General features: G+C 49.2%; 1 protein-coding gene across 1 annotated transcript in view; it reads right to left on the bottom strand.

Annotated features, from left to right (window-relative positions):
* Window positions 1-20895, bottom strand: part of Nsg2 (neuronal vesicle trafficking associated 2) — a 59230-nt gene that overhangs the window by 2825 nt on the left and 35510 nt on the right. Inside the window, exon 4 of the mRNA XM_048436055.3 lies at window positions 1441-1551. Coding sequence (XP_048292012.3) covers window positions 1441-1551 — 111 coding nt within the window. The remainder of the gene's footprint in view (window positions 1-1440; window positions 1552-20895) is intronic.

The following is a 20895-nucleotide window of genomic DNA, read 5'->3' as shown; positions in this document are numbered from 1 at the left end:
ATCCTTACTCCTTTCTGAGTATCCATATTTGATATTTTAAATGTTTATCCTTTTAGAATTTAGAAACAAGCCTCTTTCACCTCCCCACTTTCATGCACAGGGAGAACTTTCTTCCTTTGTTTGCCAACATTATCTTGGAGGGGAATCGATGTCACGAAGCAGATAGTCTTTTCTCGCTGTCATACATCTGAAGGATCCCCTTGTGTGGAGAAAGCAGGGTCTATTCACTGTCTCCGACGCTTGCTGTCACTTGTTTCCTCTCTTTCAGAACCTCAGCTTTTACCCAGCAGGAGCATCACTCCGTGGAGACACACAGCGGCACAAAAGACACACGCTCTCAAGCTGGAACGGCCCCCGTTTGATCTCCCACTTTGGAACAGCTTCCTAGCTGTGAGGCATTGGGAAACCCTCTTAACTAAATACCCCCAATTTCTGTTACTTCTTATGGAAAACAGGGACAAAAATAATCCCATTTTCAGAATGGTTGTGTGGCTTCATAGAGATGATGTTTATGGAAATTTCTAGTAAATAGCCTGACAGAAAATAAGTAGTCAGTAAACGGTGATTATAAAAATTAACACTGCCAGGCAGTGGTAAATCCCAGCACTTGGGAGGCAGAGGCAGATGGGATCTCTGAGAGTTCAAGGCCAACCTGGTCTAAAAAGCGAGTTTCAGAACAGCCAGGACTGTTACACAGAGAAACCCAAAAACAAACAAACAAACAAACAAAAAACCAAGAAAAAAATACATCATCACCTGTTTCTGATTTAAAACAGCTAACTGTATTGCAACTCATATGTATTGAGTCTGTTATCTGATAGGCTTGCATTTATTTATGTATTTATGTATTTATTTATTTTTGTGCAAAACTATTTGACTGTTTGGGCGTACATAATTCTCCAAAGGAATAAGAAGAGCCCTAGGTCACCCAACGCTCTGAAGGAAGGAGGGCAACTAAAGCAATGATCAGGAGGAAAAGGACCCAGAGGACCAAGGGTCTGGACACAGGCTGGGAGGAAAGCTCAGAAGCACTCTGCCTCATGTTTTTTCAGGGACACCCTGAGGAAAGGAATCAGCAAGCTAGTCAGAAGATCCACATGAAGCGGAGCCTTCCGAAGACGAGCAAGTCAGCGTCAAGTGTCACTGGGCATCATCCTTCACTGCCCATGTGCAGTCTGGAGGTGGCCCACTTCCTGACCTCTCTATAGGGCTCTTGTGCCTCTCTGAGATTGGTCCTTCAGGAAGCCATGATCACTCCCTTCCAGCTGTGTTTCAGTCCATGGGGAGAGTGCCATACCCAAATATGGCCACCAGGGAAGAGAAGACATTGATAATGTCTCCTATGGGGTAGCGCCACTCCCAAATATAGACACTGGGGAAGAGAAGAAGAAGACATTGCTAATGTCTCCTAGGGCTGTGCACCTGCCCCAAGCCCCTTACCTTATAGACAAATCCCTCAGGACAGCTGTGGTCATAGGTGAAGGCTTTGTAAACCACCAGGAACACAATGCAGGCGAGGAAAGCGAGGGCCAGGCTGACAAGAATGGTGACCTGAAAGAAGACAGAACTGAGCGTCACACAGATTCAGCACATGCGCCTTCAGGTCACACATGCAGCCTTCCGCACCTGGAGTCAAGAGGCTGGCTGATATGTCGGGAAGGGGAGAGCCAAGCATCCAGGGAATTGAATGCGTCTTGGCTTTGTCACTAACTAGAATTTAGCATGGCCCTGCGAAAGCTTGCCCTTCAGGAGCTTCAGATTCTCCCTCCTAGAAGAATCCAGGAAGTTCTTTCTTGACTCTATACATGCTTTTCCCCTACTCTTCCTGTTAACACGAGGGTGGGGGGCGTGGTTATGCCATCACATCCTGGGCTTCTTGCTTTCCTTCATCACTCCACCCCTATAGTCAGCACGGTATTCTAATGTCAGGCACCAGTTGCTGGCTTTGCCTCTGTTTGGACACCTGGCACCATCTTGAATGCGCCCCCACCCACTGTTCTCTCCACTCCAACTTTATTTCCGCTGCTTTCTTACGGCTGTAGCCAACGACAGCTCCACATAGTCAGTAGTGAACACACACCTTCCAGTCACGCTTAACTATGTCCCTCTATACTGCATATCGGCTCGTCAGGAAAATCAGCCTTGATATGAACTCACAACCTGACCCCTTTTGACTGCTTCAGTCATTTCCGGAAGCCATGCCACCTCTCCCCGGCAGTACTGAGGCCACCTTTAAAACTTTAAAGGCTTTCTATAGCACGGTTGAGACACAGCCATAAGAAGACTTGGAAATTTTAAGTTCAAGTGTCCTTTTTCTACCCCCAAAAGCATGTGGTCATCACCAAACAACCAGCTCAGTGTAAAGAATCGACTCAAGGCGGTGAGTGACAAGCAAGTGTTTGTTTGTTTAGTACCCGCCATGCCAAACCGAAACAACGCCAGGACTTATTAGAAAGGAGTAAATGGTTAATTACAAGCTCACACTGTGACCATGACACTGCATGTGTACAAAAGGAAAGGAAGGTACCGCCCCCTCCCGTGATACTGGGGTCTGCCAAGTTCTTGTCAAAATTTGAGAGTGTGTATTATTTTTAAATGCTAGCCAATTGAATCAGTCGGCACAGTTCCTCCCCGGAAGAGAAAGTTCCTTTTGATCTAGGAGAAAATTAAATCAATGTGTTTTTTTTTGGGGGGGTGGGGACCTCAATCCCACATTTCACTCTAAGATATGGGGACAACCGTAGGAGGAGACAGGAATCTGCGATACTCCAAATGAGGGAAGTTGCCCGATGACCCCTTTAAATACCGGATGGGAGGAGTTTGGAAGAGGAAAGACAGTGAGGAGAGAATCAGGTCGAATCTTGGGGTGAACACAGTCCACAAGAGATTTCTCCACCCACATGGGTGTGAAATCCCATTTTAAGTTGTTGTGGAAGCATTGTGCTCTCCTGGCTTCTCTTTCCATTACTCAAGGCCTCTGCTGAAGCCTATTGCGCATGCGCCAGCTTCACAGGCAGGCTCCCAAGCAGGCTGAAGTCTACTGCGCACGCGCCAGCCTCCCAGGCAGGGTTAGGGCGACCACGCAGGAAGATGAGATGATGCTGAGGTCTGATCTGGGTCGTTCAGAAGGGCATGGAGCTGAAAAGCCGCAGAAACCCATGGAAACGGAACCTGGAGAGATGCTATGCGCCCCCAAATTAATAGTAATTTATTAGGAAAGCAGGTCACCCAGGATCACCACTCAGCAATCCCAAGAACTCAAAAGTGCTGGCCAGAGAGTGTCTGCGTTGCAGATGTAAAGAAACTAAAAAAATTTCCAGATTGTCCAAGACTCAAAAGACAGAAACAGTTCAGGATAACCAAATATCATCTTACCAACCTCCCATATTTAATGATTCCACATTAATGGATTCAATTAACTAGAGACCAAAATAATTTGTGGAAAAGTAAAATTTTCTATACTGAACACACCAGTCTTTTTTATTTTAATGATGCTCCCCATATAAGACTATATGGCAACTACTAACATGGATTTATATTGTACTATTTTATAAGAACTTCAAAGGAGAGCTAACACCCACAGAAGATGTACAAAGGTCATATGCAAATGCATGGGAGGGACTCGCACATCTGAGGAGTTTGGTACCCCAGGGGGTCCTGTGTCTTGATAGATGGTGTGTATTCACATAATATCACTCAGTCATAAGAGGAATGAAATACGTGTTGACAGATGTAGACAGACCTCAAAACCATCACACCGAATGAAAGAAGTCATGTCTAAAAGGTCACCATGAAATACCGAGAATAGATTAAACTGTAGTGATAGAAAACACATCACCAGGGGCTTGCACACACACGCGTTGGTGGGGGACAGCGGGGAATGACTGATAATGGATACCAGGTTCCTTCTAAGTGATGAAAATGTTTTGAAATTAGACAAGGATGATGGTCACAGCGCTGTAAATATTCTAAATGTCATTGAATAGTTTGTTTTAAAGTGACTAATTTTACAGTGTGCAAATTTTTACCTCGGGTTTGAAATGCTAGAACTAAGGGAACATGCTGCCTCCGGGGTGGGAGCCATTCCTGTACGTGGTGACTCCATCAGAGAGCTCTAAAATACTGCTAGCATCCCCACGGGCCCAGCCAAGAGGGCTGCCCACGTTCTGGATCCAAAGAGTTAGATGTGCAGTATCAGTGGCAATCACATGGCTATGGACTTCATGCATGTAAAGGTGAGAACAATGGTCCACAGACCCACCCAGCCAATATCAGTGGTCACAGGCAGCTCGAGGGGGCCCTGAGAAATTCTCCCATCCCAGTAACCACGTGTGATCTCAGCCTCTGACTGAGCTGAACCCCAGCCTTTGGCAAACCTAGCAGCAGGGCAAAATGTCTAAAGACAGTCACGGTCCCAGGGAACATCCGTTTAGGGTGGGTGCTCCCACCCAGGGGTCTCTAGCAGGTTAGAGAAAGGTGCCCAACATGCTCACCCAGGGTTAGCCTCCCCAGACATGGCAGGGCTCTCCCGTTCCTAACCTTCTCTGAGAGAAGCAGGTGTGATTCACCAAGGTCACCAAGGCTGACTGTGTGACAGAGGGGCTTTCAGACAATGTCACCGAGAAGAGAGGGAGGAAAGAAGGACGTGGTTTTAAGTCTACTGCTAGGAGCATCTGAGGGACCTGGGGATGCTGACATCCAGGTTTCCCTCTCCTGTGACACCTAACTTAACGGACAAGGAGCAAAGGGGCACAGTTTTCAACCTTCCAGTGGACTGTAAGGTACACCCGTGGGAAGACTGGCTGCTCCTGTAAGCTGTTTGGACTTGGATCTCAAGCTGGCTGCACATGTTATCATCACGTGGCAAGTGTTTTAAAGAAGCCCATTCTGCTGGTTCCACTTGGGTAATGACCTCAGAATCTCTGGGGTAGAGTCCAGGCTACAAGGATGTCTGAAGTCCCCAACTCCTTAGAGCAGGCAGGGAGAAGGGCATTGCGTGTAGAGCTTGGATAGGGTGGCCTCTGGGAATGCTGAGTGGAGGCTGGGGAGTAGCCTGGCTGTGGGTGCGATTCTGCCCATCAGGCTAGCTCGGGTGGGGGTAAATGGAGGGCGTGTTGTCTGAAAGTCTTCGCTCTTCTCCTAAAGTTTAGTAGGGATTTCTCTGTGACTGAGGCTATCAGCACAGGGGCCTCTGGGACTAACCTGGGGTAGGGGATGTGACATTCTGGGCAACCACAGAGAATGGCAAGTGGGAGGGCAGAAGGCTCTGAGCAGAGGACCGTGCATTTGCCAGAGGGCAGCTGGAGAAGGTCTGGGGCCGTCCTAGATGCAGGGTAGGTTTGACTCAGAGGAGGCAAACAAGGAAGAGACCTGGAGCGGAGGGGTGGGGAGTGGACATACTCAGCACGGAGCCTTAACTCAAGGGTGGCAGGGAACTATTGACAATCTTACCCTGGCAAGTGGCTGGATCAAGATTAGGCTTTGGCAAGACGCTGGGGGCAGGGCTGGAGGCAGGGAGGCCAGGAGAACGCTGGTCCTTAAGGGAGATCTCAAATGTTGAACTAGCCTGGGCAGTAGAGTGGACTGAATCAGAGACTTGCTTAGCAGCAAGGGATTTCTGACTTGGCTTGCAGTGAGAGTTTCAGGCAGATAGAGACCTGGCTGCCCTGGGCCAACCTCTTCCTTTCTAGAAGATCTGTGGAATTCAGAGGCCTCCAGAACCTGGAGCCTGTAGCTAAGTCCCCCCATGGAAAGGGAGCCTTGGCCTGCAGGGAAGGACCTTCCATTTCTCCTCACACCATCAAGCCCTGAACATAGAAACTGGGATCCATGTTGGGATTTACCGGCTTACTTATGGCCCCTGGTTCCTGGAATTTAACGATCTGGGACTAGCAGTGAATTACACGTTTCTCACGCTAGATTCAGCGCGTTGTGTGACGTGATCGTCACCACCTGCCAACACCTGTCCCTCTCTTCTGTTCGCTCCTCACTTCCTGACTTCCTCATCACAAACAGACGTCGGCTCTGGTTGGCTCTGAGCCAAACGCCATGAGGCAGGCAGGCTACTAGGACTGTGCAGTGAGCAGTCAGGTATCAGCTCAGCCCCTGACTGAATAACCTCCCAGCATGCCACAGAGCAGGGTGTGGGGCAGAGCAAAGGGAGGACAGGGGTGGGCTGGAAGGAGCCAGGCACTGTGATTCTGGGCAGAGCATTCCAGACTGCCCAGAGAGTCTGCAAAGAGCTTGGAGGCCCAGAAGGCCTGGAAGGAGGTACCTTATGACAGGAAAGCTAAAGGAAACATTGCCGAGGTGACAGGGACCAGGGCCGTGAAGCCCTGGAGGCCCATGCCATCCCAGCCAGGAGGAACTTTCCACAGATCTCCTGCCCCTCCCCCAACCGCTGGCCAGAGTCAGACACCCAGCCTCCCAGCTGCTTCCTTGCAGACAAGAGCCCTTCCACCATTATGCGCGCTCAGCAGAGCAGACAACCTGCCTCCTTTCCTCTGTCTGGTCACCAGTTCTTACCTCTGAACTCACTAACTTCTCTATCTATTCTAGATGCCCCAGAACAGGGAGAGCTCATCCCTTAATCTTCCCTCAAGTTCTCAGGCAGCACTAGCCCCTCCCCATCCACTCCTGCTCTCTGGATGCTTCTGTATTAGAAAGAACCTGGCCCATCTGTTGTCCCCCTTGGTAGGCAGCGTGAGTCAGCTCTCACTTCCAGAGTTGGGTTCTGTTTGATTGATAGCCCATGAGGTAGAAGCTACTGGTTCTTCATCTTTTAGACCAGACTAGGCACAGAGAGGTCATGCAGTTCCCCCCGAGGACACACAGCGTACTCCCAGGAGCTGAACTATGTGATGTGCCACCCGGGGGCTGGTCTGCTCTGCTCCTCAGAAAGTGTGAACTGAGCACGTGTTCATCTACTGCATGCTGGCTTGAAACTCAGGTCAGAGATAGTTCTGCACCCCGGGGCAGATGGTGATGTGCCACCCGGGGGCTGGTCTGCTCTGCTCCTCAGAAAGTGTGAACTGAGCACGTGTTCATCTACTGCATGCTGGCTTGAAACTCAGGTCAGAGATAGTTCTGCACCCCGGGGCAGATGGTGCTAAATGTGCAGACGAGGGTCTTGCCCCGTGGGCTCCAGCTTTGATCCCTGTGGAAACTTTCCTCCTCCACAAGAGAAGTTGGGGGGGGGGGTCAGTTAGATGGTGTATGTGAATCCCTGGAGCAGGGAGGGGACTGGACCCTGAAATGCATGCTCACGTCTTCTGCCATAAATGGTACCTTGTTTGGAAGAATGGGTGTGGCAGGTATGATTAGGTCACAGGTCTTGAGGTGAGATCCTTGTGGCTAACCCAGTGGGTGTTACAGTCCAGGAAGCATGGCTTTATTGGAGACACATATGAAGAGAGACATACAGAGGAGGGGGAGGCCATGGAGGGAGTCCCAGGAACTAGGCCAGGCAGAGGGAAGACTTTTTAGAGGACTGTGCTGGCTAGTTTCATGTTAACTTGAAACAGGCTAGAGGCACTGGGGAAAAAGGGAGCCTCAATTAAGAAAGTGCCTCCGTAAGATTGGGCTGCAGGCAAAAGTCTAATGGGCATTTTCTTAACTAGTGCTGGGTGGGGGAGGGCCCAGCCCATTGTGGGTGCTGTCATCCCTGAGCTGGTGGTCCTGGGTTCTATAAGAGAAAAGGCTGAGCAAGCCATGAGGAGCAGGTCGGTGAGCAGCACCCCTTCATGGCCCCTTCACCTGATCCTGCCTCCAGGTTCCTGCCCTGACTTCTTTCAGGGAAATGCGGAAGTGTAAGTCAAATAACCCTTTTCCGCGCTCAGCTGCTTTGCTCATGGCATTTCATCACAGCAATAGTAACCCTGACTAAGACAGGGCCCAACCACATGTTGGTTTTGAACTTCAGACTTCTGTAACTGTGAGAGAATGAAGCTCTGCTGCATTAAACCACAGGGCTTATGACACATTTATCAGGACAGCTCCAGGGAACTAATAGTGTCCTCCAGTAGAGCCCAGCATGGAAGCTACAAGAGCGTTTTCTCCACACCACCTGCCAAGCTTCTCACTACTTCAAAAGACCCGGATACTCAGGAGGATGGCGGTTTGTTACCTTGTATGGTGTGTCAAATCATTCTCCCCATCCCTACCCCTATCCCCACACTCTTAAGCCTTGAGGCCCAACATATCACACATCACCTTCTCTTGCTCTGTGTGTGTGTGTGTGTGTGTGTGTGTGTGTGTGTGTGTGTGTGGTGTGATGTACTGTAAGCATCATGACACCACTTCACAACCCAGCTCCTTGTGACACAATTCTGTGACACAATATGTGTGTGTGTGTGTGTATATGAGAGAGACAGAGAGAGACAGAGACACATGGAGACAGACACAAAGAGATAAAGACAGAGAGACACATACACAGAGACAGAAAGACAGAGAGACAGGAAAAGACAGAAAGACACACAGAGACAGAAATACAGAGAGACACACACAGAGAGACAGAAAGACAGAAAGAGAGAGAGACAGAGAAAGACAGAGAGAGACACAGACAGAAAGAGAGAGAGAAACAGAAAGACAGGGAGACACACAGAGAGACAGACACAGATTCCTCAGTCTCCTCTCTACAGCCCCAGCTTCCAGCTCTGGATCTGGCTCTGTGGAGAGGAGATGTCATGCACACAGCACATTCCCCATCTTACAGCTGTGTCCTTGTTTTTGGCACAAAGCCCTGCCTGCTGTGATGTCTCACATCCCCTCTTGTCTATCATCTGCCTGTCTGTCTGTTCACAGAGTCTCCCCATGTAGCTTCAGTTGACCCAAAATTTACACTGTAGCCCAGACTGAACTCAAACTCACCCTCCTGCCCCTGCTTCTGACTGCCCAGATCACAGGCATCTGCTGTTATGCTGGCTTCGGGCCCCCATTTCTTGTTCCCCAGCCTCCAGGGAGGCAGGAAGGGAAGGAGGGCCTGGCGGTAAGTCAGTACACTCTCGAGACTGGCATGAAGACCCCACGAGATAATGCCTCCAAACCCAGTGAGCTCTGACTGACTGCTCAATGGTGCACACATCACGGTGTCAAGGGGCACACATGTGCTCTGTCCTTTAAGCCTCATGCTGGTCTTAGAAGCTCAGTCATCAGCCTCACTTACAGAGTCGGAAACGGAGGCACAACCGAACACTGTTCTTGGTAACTGAAAGACCAGAGCCTGACCAAAGCTCCAGAACATGTCTGCATCCTTTCCCCAAATGCTACCCGACATGCTCTGCTAATCCCCCCTGTCTGCAGCTGCACCTGCCTTCAGGAAGGCAATGACGGGCCATGTTACCATGAGGCAAATTGCCCATTTATTCTCGGAGCACATGCCACCACAGGCGCTAGCAAGGGTGGAGAGGAACTGATCGGGCTGCTGACACAGGAGACTTGGTGCTGGGGCAGCAGGGGCTTTGTGAGCATGCAGGGCCTGCTGCTCCTCTTTGCTACAGTGCCCAACAAATGGCCCTTCCTTACCAAGAGAATAAAACCCTGGAAACCTTGTGGCAACAGAAGCTCTCATTGGGGAAACTAAATTTCATGGAGACACAAAACCAGAGTTGCCCCATACACGTGACACATACGTGGCGGCTGCCCACAGAAGAGATGGAATCGTGGCACCTGGCACCTTCTCCCTGAATTGGCCCTGAGGTTCCGACACCAGTGGAACAGGACGGGGCTCAGAGCCTCTGCAAGGCCACGGAGACAGTTCCGACTTCCTCAGCACTGTCCTTGGTACCAGGCAGAACAGAGAACACAAGAGTCTTTGAAGCCGGGCCATTTAGATGGAAGCCCCAGAACTGTCTGCACCTGGGTGGCTCTCCTGCCTCTGGGGACCTCAGTTTTCTTCTTGGCTGAGTGTGGTATTGGTGGCATCCTCGTAGTGACTGAGTGTGGTGATGCATAGCAGCCCTTGGGTAGGCCTAGATCAGGGTACACATTCGGTGTCTCATAGAAATGACCTCGGCACACGGGCCAGCTCTGTGCCCATTTTACAGATTTGTGTCAGAGGCAGACAAAACGACTTGTCATATGCAACTGTCTTCTTGTTCCTCTTCAGCATCTTACCCAAAGCAGAGAATCTGGTGGTTTCTTTTCTCTCATCCCATTTGACACACTGTGGTTCCTCAGGGTTTCTTTAGGGGAGGACACAGAGATCAACCTCATTTGCTAATTCCAGGCTCCCTGAGAACCCTTGACTTCACATGTAAGATGGCTCCAAGTTGTTACATTAATCTATACTAAGTGCCCGTATACAAACAACATGGGGCCGTGAGAGAGGAAGAGCCATGAGAGGGAAGGCACCAGCTTCCAGGAAATTCTATTCCTTCTGGCCTGAGCCCCACCAGGCCTGAATGTGGCTCAGTGGCCAGGATGTGGCACTGCCACCACCATGTGTGCTCTTGTTCCCTTCAAGGGCAGGGCCAGCCTCTCTCTGAGCTTCCTTGAGGCATGGGGGTCTTTTGAGGACTCTAGTGGTTCCTGTCCTCTCTGGCTCTTCTGCCTCCACTGCCCAGCTCATTCTTGCTAGGGCCACCGAGGGCTCTTCCTAACTGACTCTTCTGAACACTGTGGAAATGCTGAAAACCTTCCTCTCACGTCTCACCCCCAGGGCCTGCAATCTTGTGGAAGTGGGTCAGGTGGAGTCCTGGGTTCCTGCCTGCAGGTTCTGATAGCATCCATCCCACCCTACCCCTGGAAATAAGCATAGTCCACATAGATCTTGGCAGTCTGGAAGCAAGTTACCCAGAGCTGTCAACAGCTTGTGACAGTCTGTGAGGGCCTGGTTCCAGAACGTTTGTGGGTCTCGCCACCATGCCCGGCTCTGGCCGTACTGTTCTGTACGGCCAGTCATGTGGAGGATGAAGGATTGACTCCCTAAGTAGGTGGCTAGGTTCCTTCTCTGTAGAAATATTAAGACCCATGACCCCAACTCTGACCCATGAGACAAGAAGAAAAGGAAGAGATGTCAATGGGGCTAAGGAAAACAGGAAGGGAAGATGGAGGGAAGGCTGAGACCCTGTGTTCTGTCTCCAAAGCACAGGACCTCTGAGAAAGCCTTGCTTACCATCTTCAGGGCACTGGGAAGTAAAGCACAACAGGGGAAGGAAATGCCACAGGCCCCCAAGGCCGTGGCCAGGAGGATCCAGAGGACTAGGTATGAAGTGTGTGCCTGGCTGTGGCTTCTCACCATCAAGGGCTAGAATCAAAGCCACCAGAAGAGTAAGAGCCCATGGCCAAGTCCAGCCAGGTGCAAGCTCCCAAAGCTCTCCTGGGGTGTGTCGGGGGCACGCAGGCTGTGCTTCATCCCCACCGAAACTTTGTTGTTGTTTTTATTTTCTGTACGTGGGTGTTTTGCCTCCATGTAGGAGAGTTACAGACAGGTGTGAGCTGCCATAGGGGTTCTGGGAGTTGAACCTGCATCTTCTACAAGAGCAGTAAGTGCTCTTGACCACAGGCCCATCTCTCCAGGACACATTCCCAACGTTACAGCACGTCACATGTCTCATTAGAGACTCGGTGCCTGGGGATTTGTGCTGGGTGCTCATCATGACGTCACCCTCTGCTGAGCGCCTCCCTGAGTTTTAGACTGCCAGATGCAAGATGGGTGTGCAGCACATGCTGTGTTGTGTGCAAACCGAGGCACAAAGCGGTCCCCATCAGTTCTGGGAGTGGTGAATCACTCTTAAAATCTAAGTTCCCAGAGGCTAAGCATACAAGCAGCTTTCTCCAAAGGGGAGGGGAGTGCTCTATCTTACTCTGTGAGCTCTATTTTCATACAGACTGCTTCCCAACCGCCACCCCAGTGTGTGTGTGTGTGTGTGTGTGTGTGTGTGTGTGTGTCTGTCTGTCTGTCTGTCTGTTTGTCTGTCTGGGGCATGTAGAAAAGGAGATAGAAGACTCAGCAGGGAGTTCTTCCACCTCACAGAAAAGGCCAGTAGTACGGAGCAGAAATGTGTCTCCCTTCGGACTAGGTTTATGTCTATGTGACTCAAGCTGGAACCATCAGAGAGAAGAGAGCCTCAGCGGAGAAAATGCCTCCCTAAGATCCAGATGTAGGTAAGCCTTGGGACATTTTCTTACTTTTCTTAATTAGCGATTGATGGGGGAGAGCCCAGTCTGTTGTGGGAGGAACCACCACTGGATTGGTGATGCTGGGTTCTAGAAGACAGCAGGCCGAGCAAGCAAGAGGAGCAAGCAAGTTAACAGCACCCCTCTACGGCCTCTACTGTATAAGCCTCAGCTTCTGGGTTTCTGCCTGGTTTAAGTTCCTGTTCTGACTTTCTTTGGTGATAAAATGTGAAGGGGAAGTGTAAGCTAAATAAACCCTTTCCCCCCAAATCCTTTGGTCATGGTGTTTCATCACAGTAATCCTACTCCTAACTAGGACACCTCTGTGTCCACAGTGTCCTGTTGCCAATGCTGACTACCTTGTAGACAGGAATGGCTTCTTACCATTCCAGGAATTAAAGGGACATGTGGGCTTGCCTTGCTGGCTCCGGCACCTCCACCAACTTGCCTAACAACCCTGCAGTTCTGTTCGTTAGGATTTGGAACAGAATCTAAATCTCCAAATCAATTTTGCTGACCTGATTTTCTAAAAATCAACTTTTCTGCCAAGAAAGGGGATTGAAGAATGAATGTGGCTTAAATAAAACAAGGTATTTGGACGGCAGAAATTGTTCTCATCCGTGGAGAGGAGAACATGGGCTGCACAGGACCAGCAAGATGGCTGGGTGCAGAAAGGCAACTGGGCACCATTGGCAGGGCCAGAGGTGGGGTTGGCTTTGAAGTCTCCGGAGTGGAGGAGGGGCTGCCCTGCTCTGGCCCCTCATTGTAGAGACTGACTGAAACACATGGATGCCAGTTTATCAGCAGTCAGGTATGCTCTGTTCCAGGTCCTGAATAGACAGAGTCATTGCTCTTGGGCTCCTGATCTTGGGAAGAGCAAAGCCTGGTGCAGCAGCCTCAGCGGGCAAGACGCCATGACGCCTTGGCATTGGGTGACCACAGCGAGGACTCATGGGAACCCAGAGAAACTCACCCCAGAGATGGGGCAGGGAGGACTCCTGTGTAAGCGACGGAAAGCATGCTTCTAAGCAGGAGCAGGAATTTTTAGTGAGTCTGATGCTGGAAACTGGGAGCAAATGCACTTTCTCCTACGTTCCACCGCCAGGGGTTGGTTGGTTTGTTTCCTGGTTTCGGTAAATGTTCCTTGGGTTACTGCTATCATCTGGAAATGGCCTGAGTTAATGTATTTACAGTTTGATACCCAGTGTGGTGATCCTGGGATTTGGGGGAACCTTTAAGAAGTGGAGTCTCAGGAGAAGGTTAGTCGTCTGGGGGCGCTGCCTTTGGAAGAGGTTCAAATACTTCCCAGGGGATCTTGGTTACTTCCCAGCAATGGGCTATCATAGCAGGGCAAGATCAGCCCCTCCCTCCTGTCTGCCTTCCTGTCCATGTGATCTCTTCCTTTCTCACACACTCCCACCATGATGCCATGGATTTGTGATACAACATGTTGGTAGGATCTTTGTCATAGCAACGCCACGTTGTTGGGACTGTTGGCCTCTAACACTGTAGGCCAAATAAACCTCTTTTCTGTATAAAGTATCCGGCTTCAGGCATGATGCAAGGGCAATCAAAAAACGAACGATGGTAGTCTTTTTGCATCATAATACACAAATCCTCCCAGGAGTGAAGTGGGAACAAAAGGGTGACAGTTTGGAGATTCATTCAGCTCTCCTTCTGAACCTCATGCTGTAATTCTGCTCACACAAGAAGCTGACCTCAGGGATAGCCAAGACTTGCCAGGTAAACAGAATAAGTCCTCATTTGGAGTTTGTCCTTACATACAGGCTTTTTTTTTTCAGGGAGCCCCAGAAGGAGAGTAGCAGGATATGGTACCAAAACGCTCCTACTTTTCCTTTTTAAAAAAAGGTTTTAGAAAGTTTTAATTTATGTGCATACATGTGTGTGTGTGTCACATGTGTGGCGCCCACAGAAGCCAAAAGAGGACCTGGAATTACAGATTATAGTGAGACACTCAATGTGGGTGCTGGGAACTAAATTGAGGTCCTCCAGAAGAACAGCTCGTACTCCGAACTGCTGAACATCTCCTCAAGCCCCCTCTGAATCCCATCCATCAGCTGATTCACCTCCTCTTCTCCCAGCCAAGGTGTTCACCATCTTCATCCTTAAATAACACATAAAAACTCAAGGCCCACAAGTCTGTGAGGAAGTGAGCATGTGTGCATGCATGTGCGTGCGGCACGTGTGTGTGTGTGTGTGTGTGTGTGTCTGTGGCCTCAGGTGAAGTCTGTTCTGGGAGGGGCAGGAAGGTGGACTAGTGAGTGACAGGAGTCTCGGCGATGAAGCCAGAAGCTCTCACGCCTGTACTCCACCTCACCCACTGTTCTCCTACCCCAGTTCACAGCCCCAAATTCTCATCTGGGGATGGAGATGCACAGACACAGGGAGGAAACTGGTCTCCATGTCGGATGCTGAACACAGCACCTGGCATAGTGCAGGAGCCAGAGACTACGACTGAGGAGGATTGGCTGCCTCAGGATGTACCATCTTCCTTCCTCTTCCTAGCCCATGACTCTCGTGTCTGGGTGACTATTTTTTATTCCCTAGAAGATTATCTTCATCCAACACTGACTTGTTTGTTTTGGGATTCATCGGACTTGTGCACATAGCAAGACAGCCTGAGCTGCTCATGTTTCTGTCAGTCTGTCTTGCTTCCCCAGGAGAAAGGAAGTCATTTCATTCTGGTTTTGTGAATACTGGGAGAAGGTTAAAGACAGCTACGACTCTTGGTCAGAGCTGGTTTGGAGCCAGTGTAGCCCTTAGGAGCAGGCAGTCAGTTCGTTTGCTGCCTGTTCCTCTTATCATTGGTAAGATGGGGCCATGTTTTGTCACACTGTGAATGGAATCTGCTTTTCTGTCCATGAAAGGAAGATTTCACTGCCCCCTTGCACTTGCACAAGCATTGAAAGATGAGCCCAGACCTTAAAGACTACCTGTCTGGCTTTGGCATGAAACAGTACATGCCATGCTCAAAAGTGGCATCTAAGGGAATACATCAGAATGATCTCTGTAGGATATAAAGGACAGAAATGCTAGCTAGCCCTAAAATGACGAGACAGGCCTGGAGTAAGTATCTAGGGGAAGGTCCTGTCCACTGCCTGCCAGTCTATCCACGTCTTCAGTTGGAGCCAGTTCCTAAGCAGGGAACTGGCTTTGCCTCTGGGCTATGCTTCCCTCCCCAAGATTCCATTGGCAAGGTTTAGGGCACCATTATAATTTATTAAGCACAATAAAGGTTTTTTTCAGTTTTATTTGGTTTTTTTTTACACGTGTGTGTGCTTGTTTGTTACATGTGCTGTGTGCAGGTGCTCACTGAAGCCAGAAGACGGTGTTGGAACCTTGGGACAGCTATAAAAGATGGCTATGGGTTGCATACTATGGGTGCTGGGAACTGAACCTGAACCCTTTGCTAGAATGGTGCATGGATGCTCTCAACCACAGAGCCGTCTCTCCAGCCCTGAGATGCAACTGTTTAATGATTCTTAAGTCCATCATATCAGGTAAACCCTTTCATTTCTCCCCAAACCAAATTACTATATCATCATGATGTTTGACCAGCTTCCTGCAGAGCCCCCTTCAAACCCATTACAGAAGATCTCTCTCCGGAGCCCCGGTGAAATCTGCTGAGTAAATTGCCTTTTGAAAGTAGAAGAAAATGAAACATCTGTGGCCCTCAAACTTCACACAAGCAATGCTTGGAGGATCTCTTTCAGAACCCAGGGGAAAATTCCCCATGGGCGGAGAATGGCGTGAAAGTGTGGCCCTGAGGCACAGGACCAGGAATTCATGAATATTTGTGGCATCCTTGAAAGAGAAAAGACACTGTTTAAATTGGAGCCTTCCAAAGCAATCACTCATTCCCCAATTTAATGTGCTATTGGCATAATGATTATAAAGGGGGCGGGGCGGGCCCTCTGCAGTTCGGAGATAAATCTCTGACTTTCTAAAGAAGTTTTCATCTTAAAAGTTAAAGCTATAATTTAGCCCAGGTCAGGGGATATCGAGAGCTGTGGCGGAGACCCTCTTACAGGCGAGAGAAGCTGAGAGGCCTTAATTCACAAGATGGTGTCTGTCTATGACGACAAAGACAGGTAAACATGAAATGATTCTAGACAAGTTCCCTGTGTCTAACCAGCCAGCTGGTCCTGGTCACCTTTCCTGAACAAGTGTGGAGCTGACGACAGGAATATGTGACAAGGGCCAAGAGGAGGGCAGAGAGCACACTGGGGACTGCGGGGGTCCATCCCATCATATCCTCTTTCCAGACAACATACTAACAAAGACAGAAAAGCGTTACTACAGAGGCAGATCTTCTGATTTTTCATACATACACCGTGTTTTTCTTCACTTCTAGACTCGGGAGAGCAGATCAAATAATACATTCATTACCTCCTTGTTATTCTCTTTAGCCGTTCAGAAGTTCTGTGAAGTATGGCTTTTTAATCTCTATTTTACAAGCAAAGAGATTCCCAAAGTGTGTATTCAGGGGCTAGAAAGCCAGACGTCACCTCCAGTCTGTTTTGGACAAGGTCCTGGGCGGTGTGATTGGTCTAGGGCTAAGTATAGACCCGGTTCCGAGGCGGTGCTACAGACACCTGTGATCACTTATGATGAGTGGCAAGGCAGGAAACTGAAGGAAGGGGTCCGGCCCACACATCCGAAAGGTATCTCCAGAGAGATGCAGATCTATGGCGTATCACAGCGAAGGAAGTGAGGAGGTGAGGAGGCCTATCCTGAGCAGCCAATATAAGTCAAGCCCTGAGCTTTACACTCACTGCTTTAAGTCCATGCCAATAGCTGTCAGATAAAGCTGTCATTACTCTTGTCTTCTTTACTCTGTGTGTGTGTGTGTGTGTGTGTGTGTGTGTATCTGAGTGTCTGAGTATATATATCGGCACTATGGGCATGCAGTGCCCGTGGAGGCCAGAAGACAGCAGATCTTTTGGAACTGAAATTACAGACCAGTGCAAGGCATCATGTGGATGCTGAGAACCAAACCAGTATCCTCTGCAAGAGCAACCAGTGCTCTTAATCACTGAGCCATCTCCCCAGGCTCCATTGTCCTTTTCTTAATAAAATGAAGCCAGGGGCTCCCCTGGAAGCCCAGAACCCAGGCTGGTGGAACTTCCCTGGCTTTTGCTCCCCATCCCTCCCTCGACTGTTGAACTTGCATTTCCCTCAGGCCACTGTTTTGATTTCAGACAACAGTCAGGACGAGCAAACCCGAGCACTCTGACCAGCGTCGTCACGGATGACGCCCGCCCGACTCAGCAAGCCCAGCAGACCACAGTCTGGCGGTCTCTGGAGCTGGTGATCACAGCTGCTGGTCTGCTCCACCACGCAGGCTGAAACGCTCTGAGCAGCAGGGCCATGGGCTTTCTTAATGCTGCCTGACGATGGCTTTAAATTAGTACTAAGAAGACGAAAAACTAGCAAGTGTTTAGGATACAGGCAGTGTGGTAATTCACTGCTGCCCACCCAGAGGCTGGGATGCAACTGTTTGAAAGGGAAGCCGTAGGAAGGAGGAGGGAGGAAGACTTAGCATCAGGCCGATACAGTGTTAACCATCTGTTGAGAGGTGTGTGACCTCAAGTGAATGGCACCATTTCTCTGAGCTCCTACTTCCTTGTCTCCAAAATAGCAGCTAGTTATGACGTCTACCTGCCAATGCAGTGGAGCATAACACCCTGAGGTGTTGGATCCTGTCACTGTCATTACCATTGTCACGTAGCCCTTACGTGGTCACCACCCACCAACACCTTGACATCCTGCCCCTGCAGTCACTGGACAGCTGACTTTGTTTCATGGAGAAGGCCCCGGTGGGTGTGTCAGCCCTGATGAAATTTCTCACAGCGTCACTGGGCACGTGTGAGACATGTGTGCTTCACTGACTCTCCCTGTCTATGAATAAGGAAAGGCCATTTCGACTCCACGTGAATGAAGAAGTCATCTAGCAGACTCCGGGTTGTGCACACAGCCAACCTGCGAGTCCATAGAGACATTGAGATGTGGGCCTGGAACATGGGGCAATGCCCGTCCAATCCAAGTTCCCACAGAGGTTTCAGGACTTTGAAGCCCTGGATGAGGGGGCAGCATGGCTCCGAGTGGAGAGTCTGAGGCTTGGTCTTTGTACAAGGCTGTGTTTGGAAGGCTACGGACAGACTGAGGGGTCGGAAGTGAAGCTTGGGCCAGGGAATCTTCCAGGATACAGAAAATGAGGCCCCCAAAGGGAGGCAGGCTCTGCTCTACTCCAGGCTGAGGAAGCCTGCTTGATGTCTGCCTGCACCAACGCAGGCTTTGCCCAAACTGCTCTCTGAGAGCCAGAGAACACTGAATATTATTCCATCACTTCTTGCATTTGGCCAAGGCTTGCTACTGTGGGTGCCTGACAAGTCTGTGCCAAGTAAATAAATGCCACCTAAATATTTCTGTCATCTCTAAAATTTATTTATGTGTAGGGGTGTTTGCCTGCACGCATGCATAGAATGCCCAAGGAACCCAGAAGAGGGCATCTGGTCCCCTGGAACTGAAGTTACAAATGGCGGGTTGGGAGCTGCTGTGTAGGTGCTGGGTCCTCTTTAAGAGCAACCCAGACTCTTCATTACTGAGTTATCTCCCAGGGCCCCTCTTATCTTATTATCATGCCCCATCATGGGTTAGTAGCCCCTAACATTTACTGAAAGCATGCCTTACGTCACGTTCTGCCCAAGCACTTTGCACAGTTCCTCCATTGTGTCTGAACAATCTCCACAGGCCAAGCATCACTAATCCTAGAATCTAAACTCCAAAACATTCTGAGCACTGAGGTGATACCACGAGTGCAGAATTCCTGACCCAGAGGACAGGTCATGGTCAAGATGCAAACAAACCTGGTCAGAATACTGTATAAAGTGACCTTCAGGCTCTGCACAACATATGCATGAAACATAACTGAATTTCATATGTAGACATGGTTCCCAGCCCTAAGACACCTGATCAGGAATATGTAAATATTCACAATCAATTTCAAAGACTCTGGGTCCCAAGTATGGCTGGACAAGGCTTCTTAACCGTCTGTGTGGTTAATAATATTATTTCAGTGAATCCAAAGGAAGGAACAAAAATGACAAATTGGATGCGTGGACGATAACAGTTCTCCTGTTGGAGATGAATGCGCAATCAGCTGACTCAGTGTTTTCTAGCCGTTTGACCAAAGAAGGAAATAGCTTGTGATAACACTCATAACACGCAGAAAAGAAAAACAAACTGATTGCTTACAAGATGTACAGATGGCTTCTAGTCGACCTGTTTGGCCTCAAACAAGCAGCTCTTCTCTCTCTCGTTTGTTTTCTATCCCAAGAGAGTGATTCCAGCAATGTCCCTCTTACAAGGTAGTGACGAAATCTGACAGAGATGGCAACGGTAGCAAACGGTGGAACCAGCCCCAGGTTCTGTCACCCTGAAGTCTACTCCTGGCCTTCTTTCTCTCTTCGTACTGAGGCAGCCATTTTGGAGTGCGGGTGTTTAACTGTCAATCACTGGCATTGTCCAGAAAGAACGAAGGGGCTGCACGGGAAGGCTAGCAGCTTTGCAAGTGCACCTGCTCCTGAATTTTAGGAACCACAGCGAATGGCTGAGCAGTTTGATCTCCAGACTCGGCAGGAAACACTCATTATAATAAAACGGGCAGCGGCGGTCAGAGATCATGCTCACCTGATGGGTACGTCAGGAAAATGCAAATCAAAAGCCCGGCTAGATACCTAGTTAGAATGACTGTTCTAAATAATGATAATGATAATAATATAGATGCTGAAGATAATGCACGGAACGAGGGTGGGAATATAAATTAGTGAAGCCACTAAGGAAAACAATATTGAGGCGCCACCAACAGTTGAGCATATCCCCTAACACAGTAGCACCACCATGTAGAAGAGATGGCGTGTTTTCATCCTCACGACGGTCATGCTTCTACCAGTCAGGCCGTGGAATCAATCTGGGTGTCTATTAACAAGCAAAGAAAGGCAATACGGTATCTATGCACAACGGAATACAACCCGGCCATAAAACAGTGTGGAATGTTGTCATGCACAGTAGCATGGGTCATGTGAGGGGCAGTCTGCCAAGGGAAATGCCAGGCAGAGAAAAACAGCCGTCACTGAGGCAACTCCTGTGTGGCGTCAAAAATGGTTCATGGCGCAGAAACTGAGACTAGAATGGGGGTGACCAGAGGCTAAGGCAAACCCGGGAAGAGGGGAAGGTGGTCAGTAGGGTCAGCGTTACAGAGGGAGGAGACATAAGCTCCGGCAATCTGTTACTCCGGGGTGAATATAGTTCCCCCCAATAAACTATATACCTTAAATAGCTACAAGAGGGTTTTTAGTGGAATAGCCATAAGGAAATGATAAAAGGGAAAAGATAATCCATGTGCTAATTATTCTGAAATGATAATCAGAAATCAGAACGTCAGATTGATCTTCATAACAATGCTTAAATATTATGTGTCAATCAGGACACTGATTTAGAGTAGTTAAGACTATATGAATAAATGATATTCAAAAGAGTCAAACCTTTCTGGTGGAATAAAAATAATTAGAGGAATCTCCAGTTCCTAGTTACAGTGCCCTGCCCTGGGGTCTTTTAGGAAATTCATATTTTCTCCTCTTCTACAGCTGAGAAATGCAATTGATTTTCCTGGCTCGTTTTTGTTTTAACGAACCATTTCCCTGGGATCCTTGGAGAACTGAAATGGCAAAAAATGTCACTCACATGTGATTGTAT

Source organism: Myodes glareolus, chromosome 9, assembly GCF_982192425.1.
Source record: "Myodes glareolus chromosome 9, mMyoGla1.1, whole genome shotgun sequence".
In the NCBI taxonomy this organism is placed as follows: domain Eukaryota; kingdom Metazoa; phylum Chordata; class Mammalia; order Rodentia; family Cricetidae; genus Myodes; species Myodes glareolus.
Note: the sequence above shows the minus strand (reverse complement) of the source record. Positions and strands in the feature narration are given on the sequence as shown.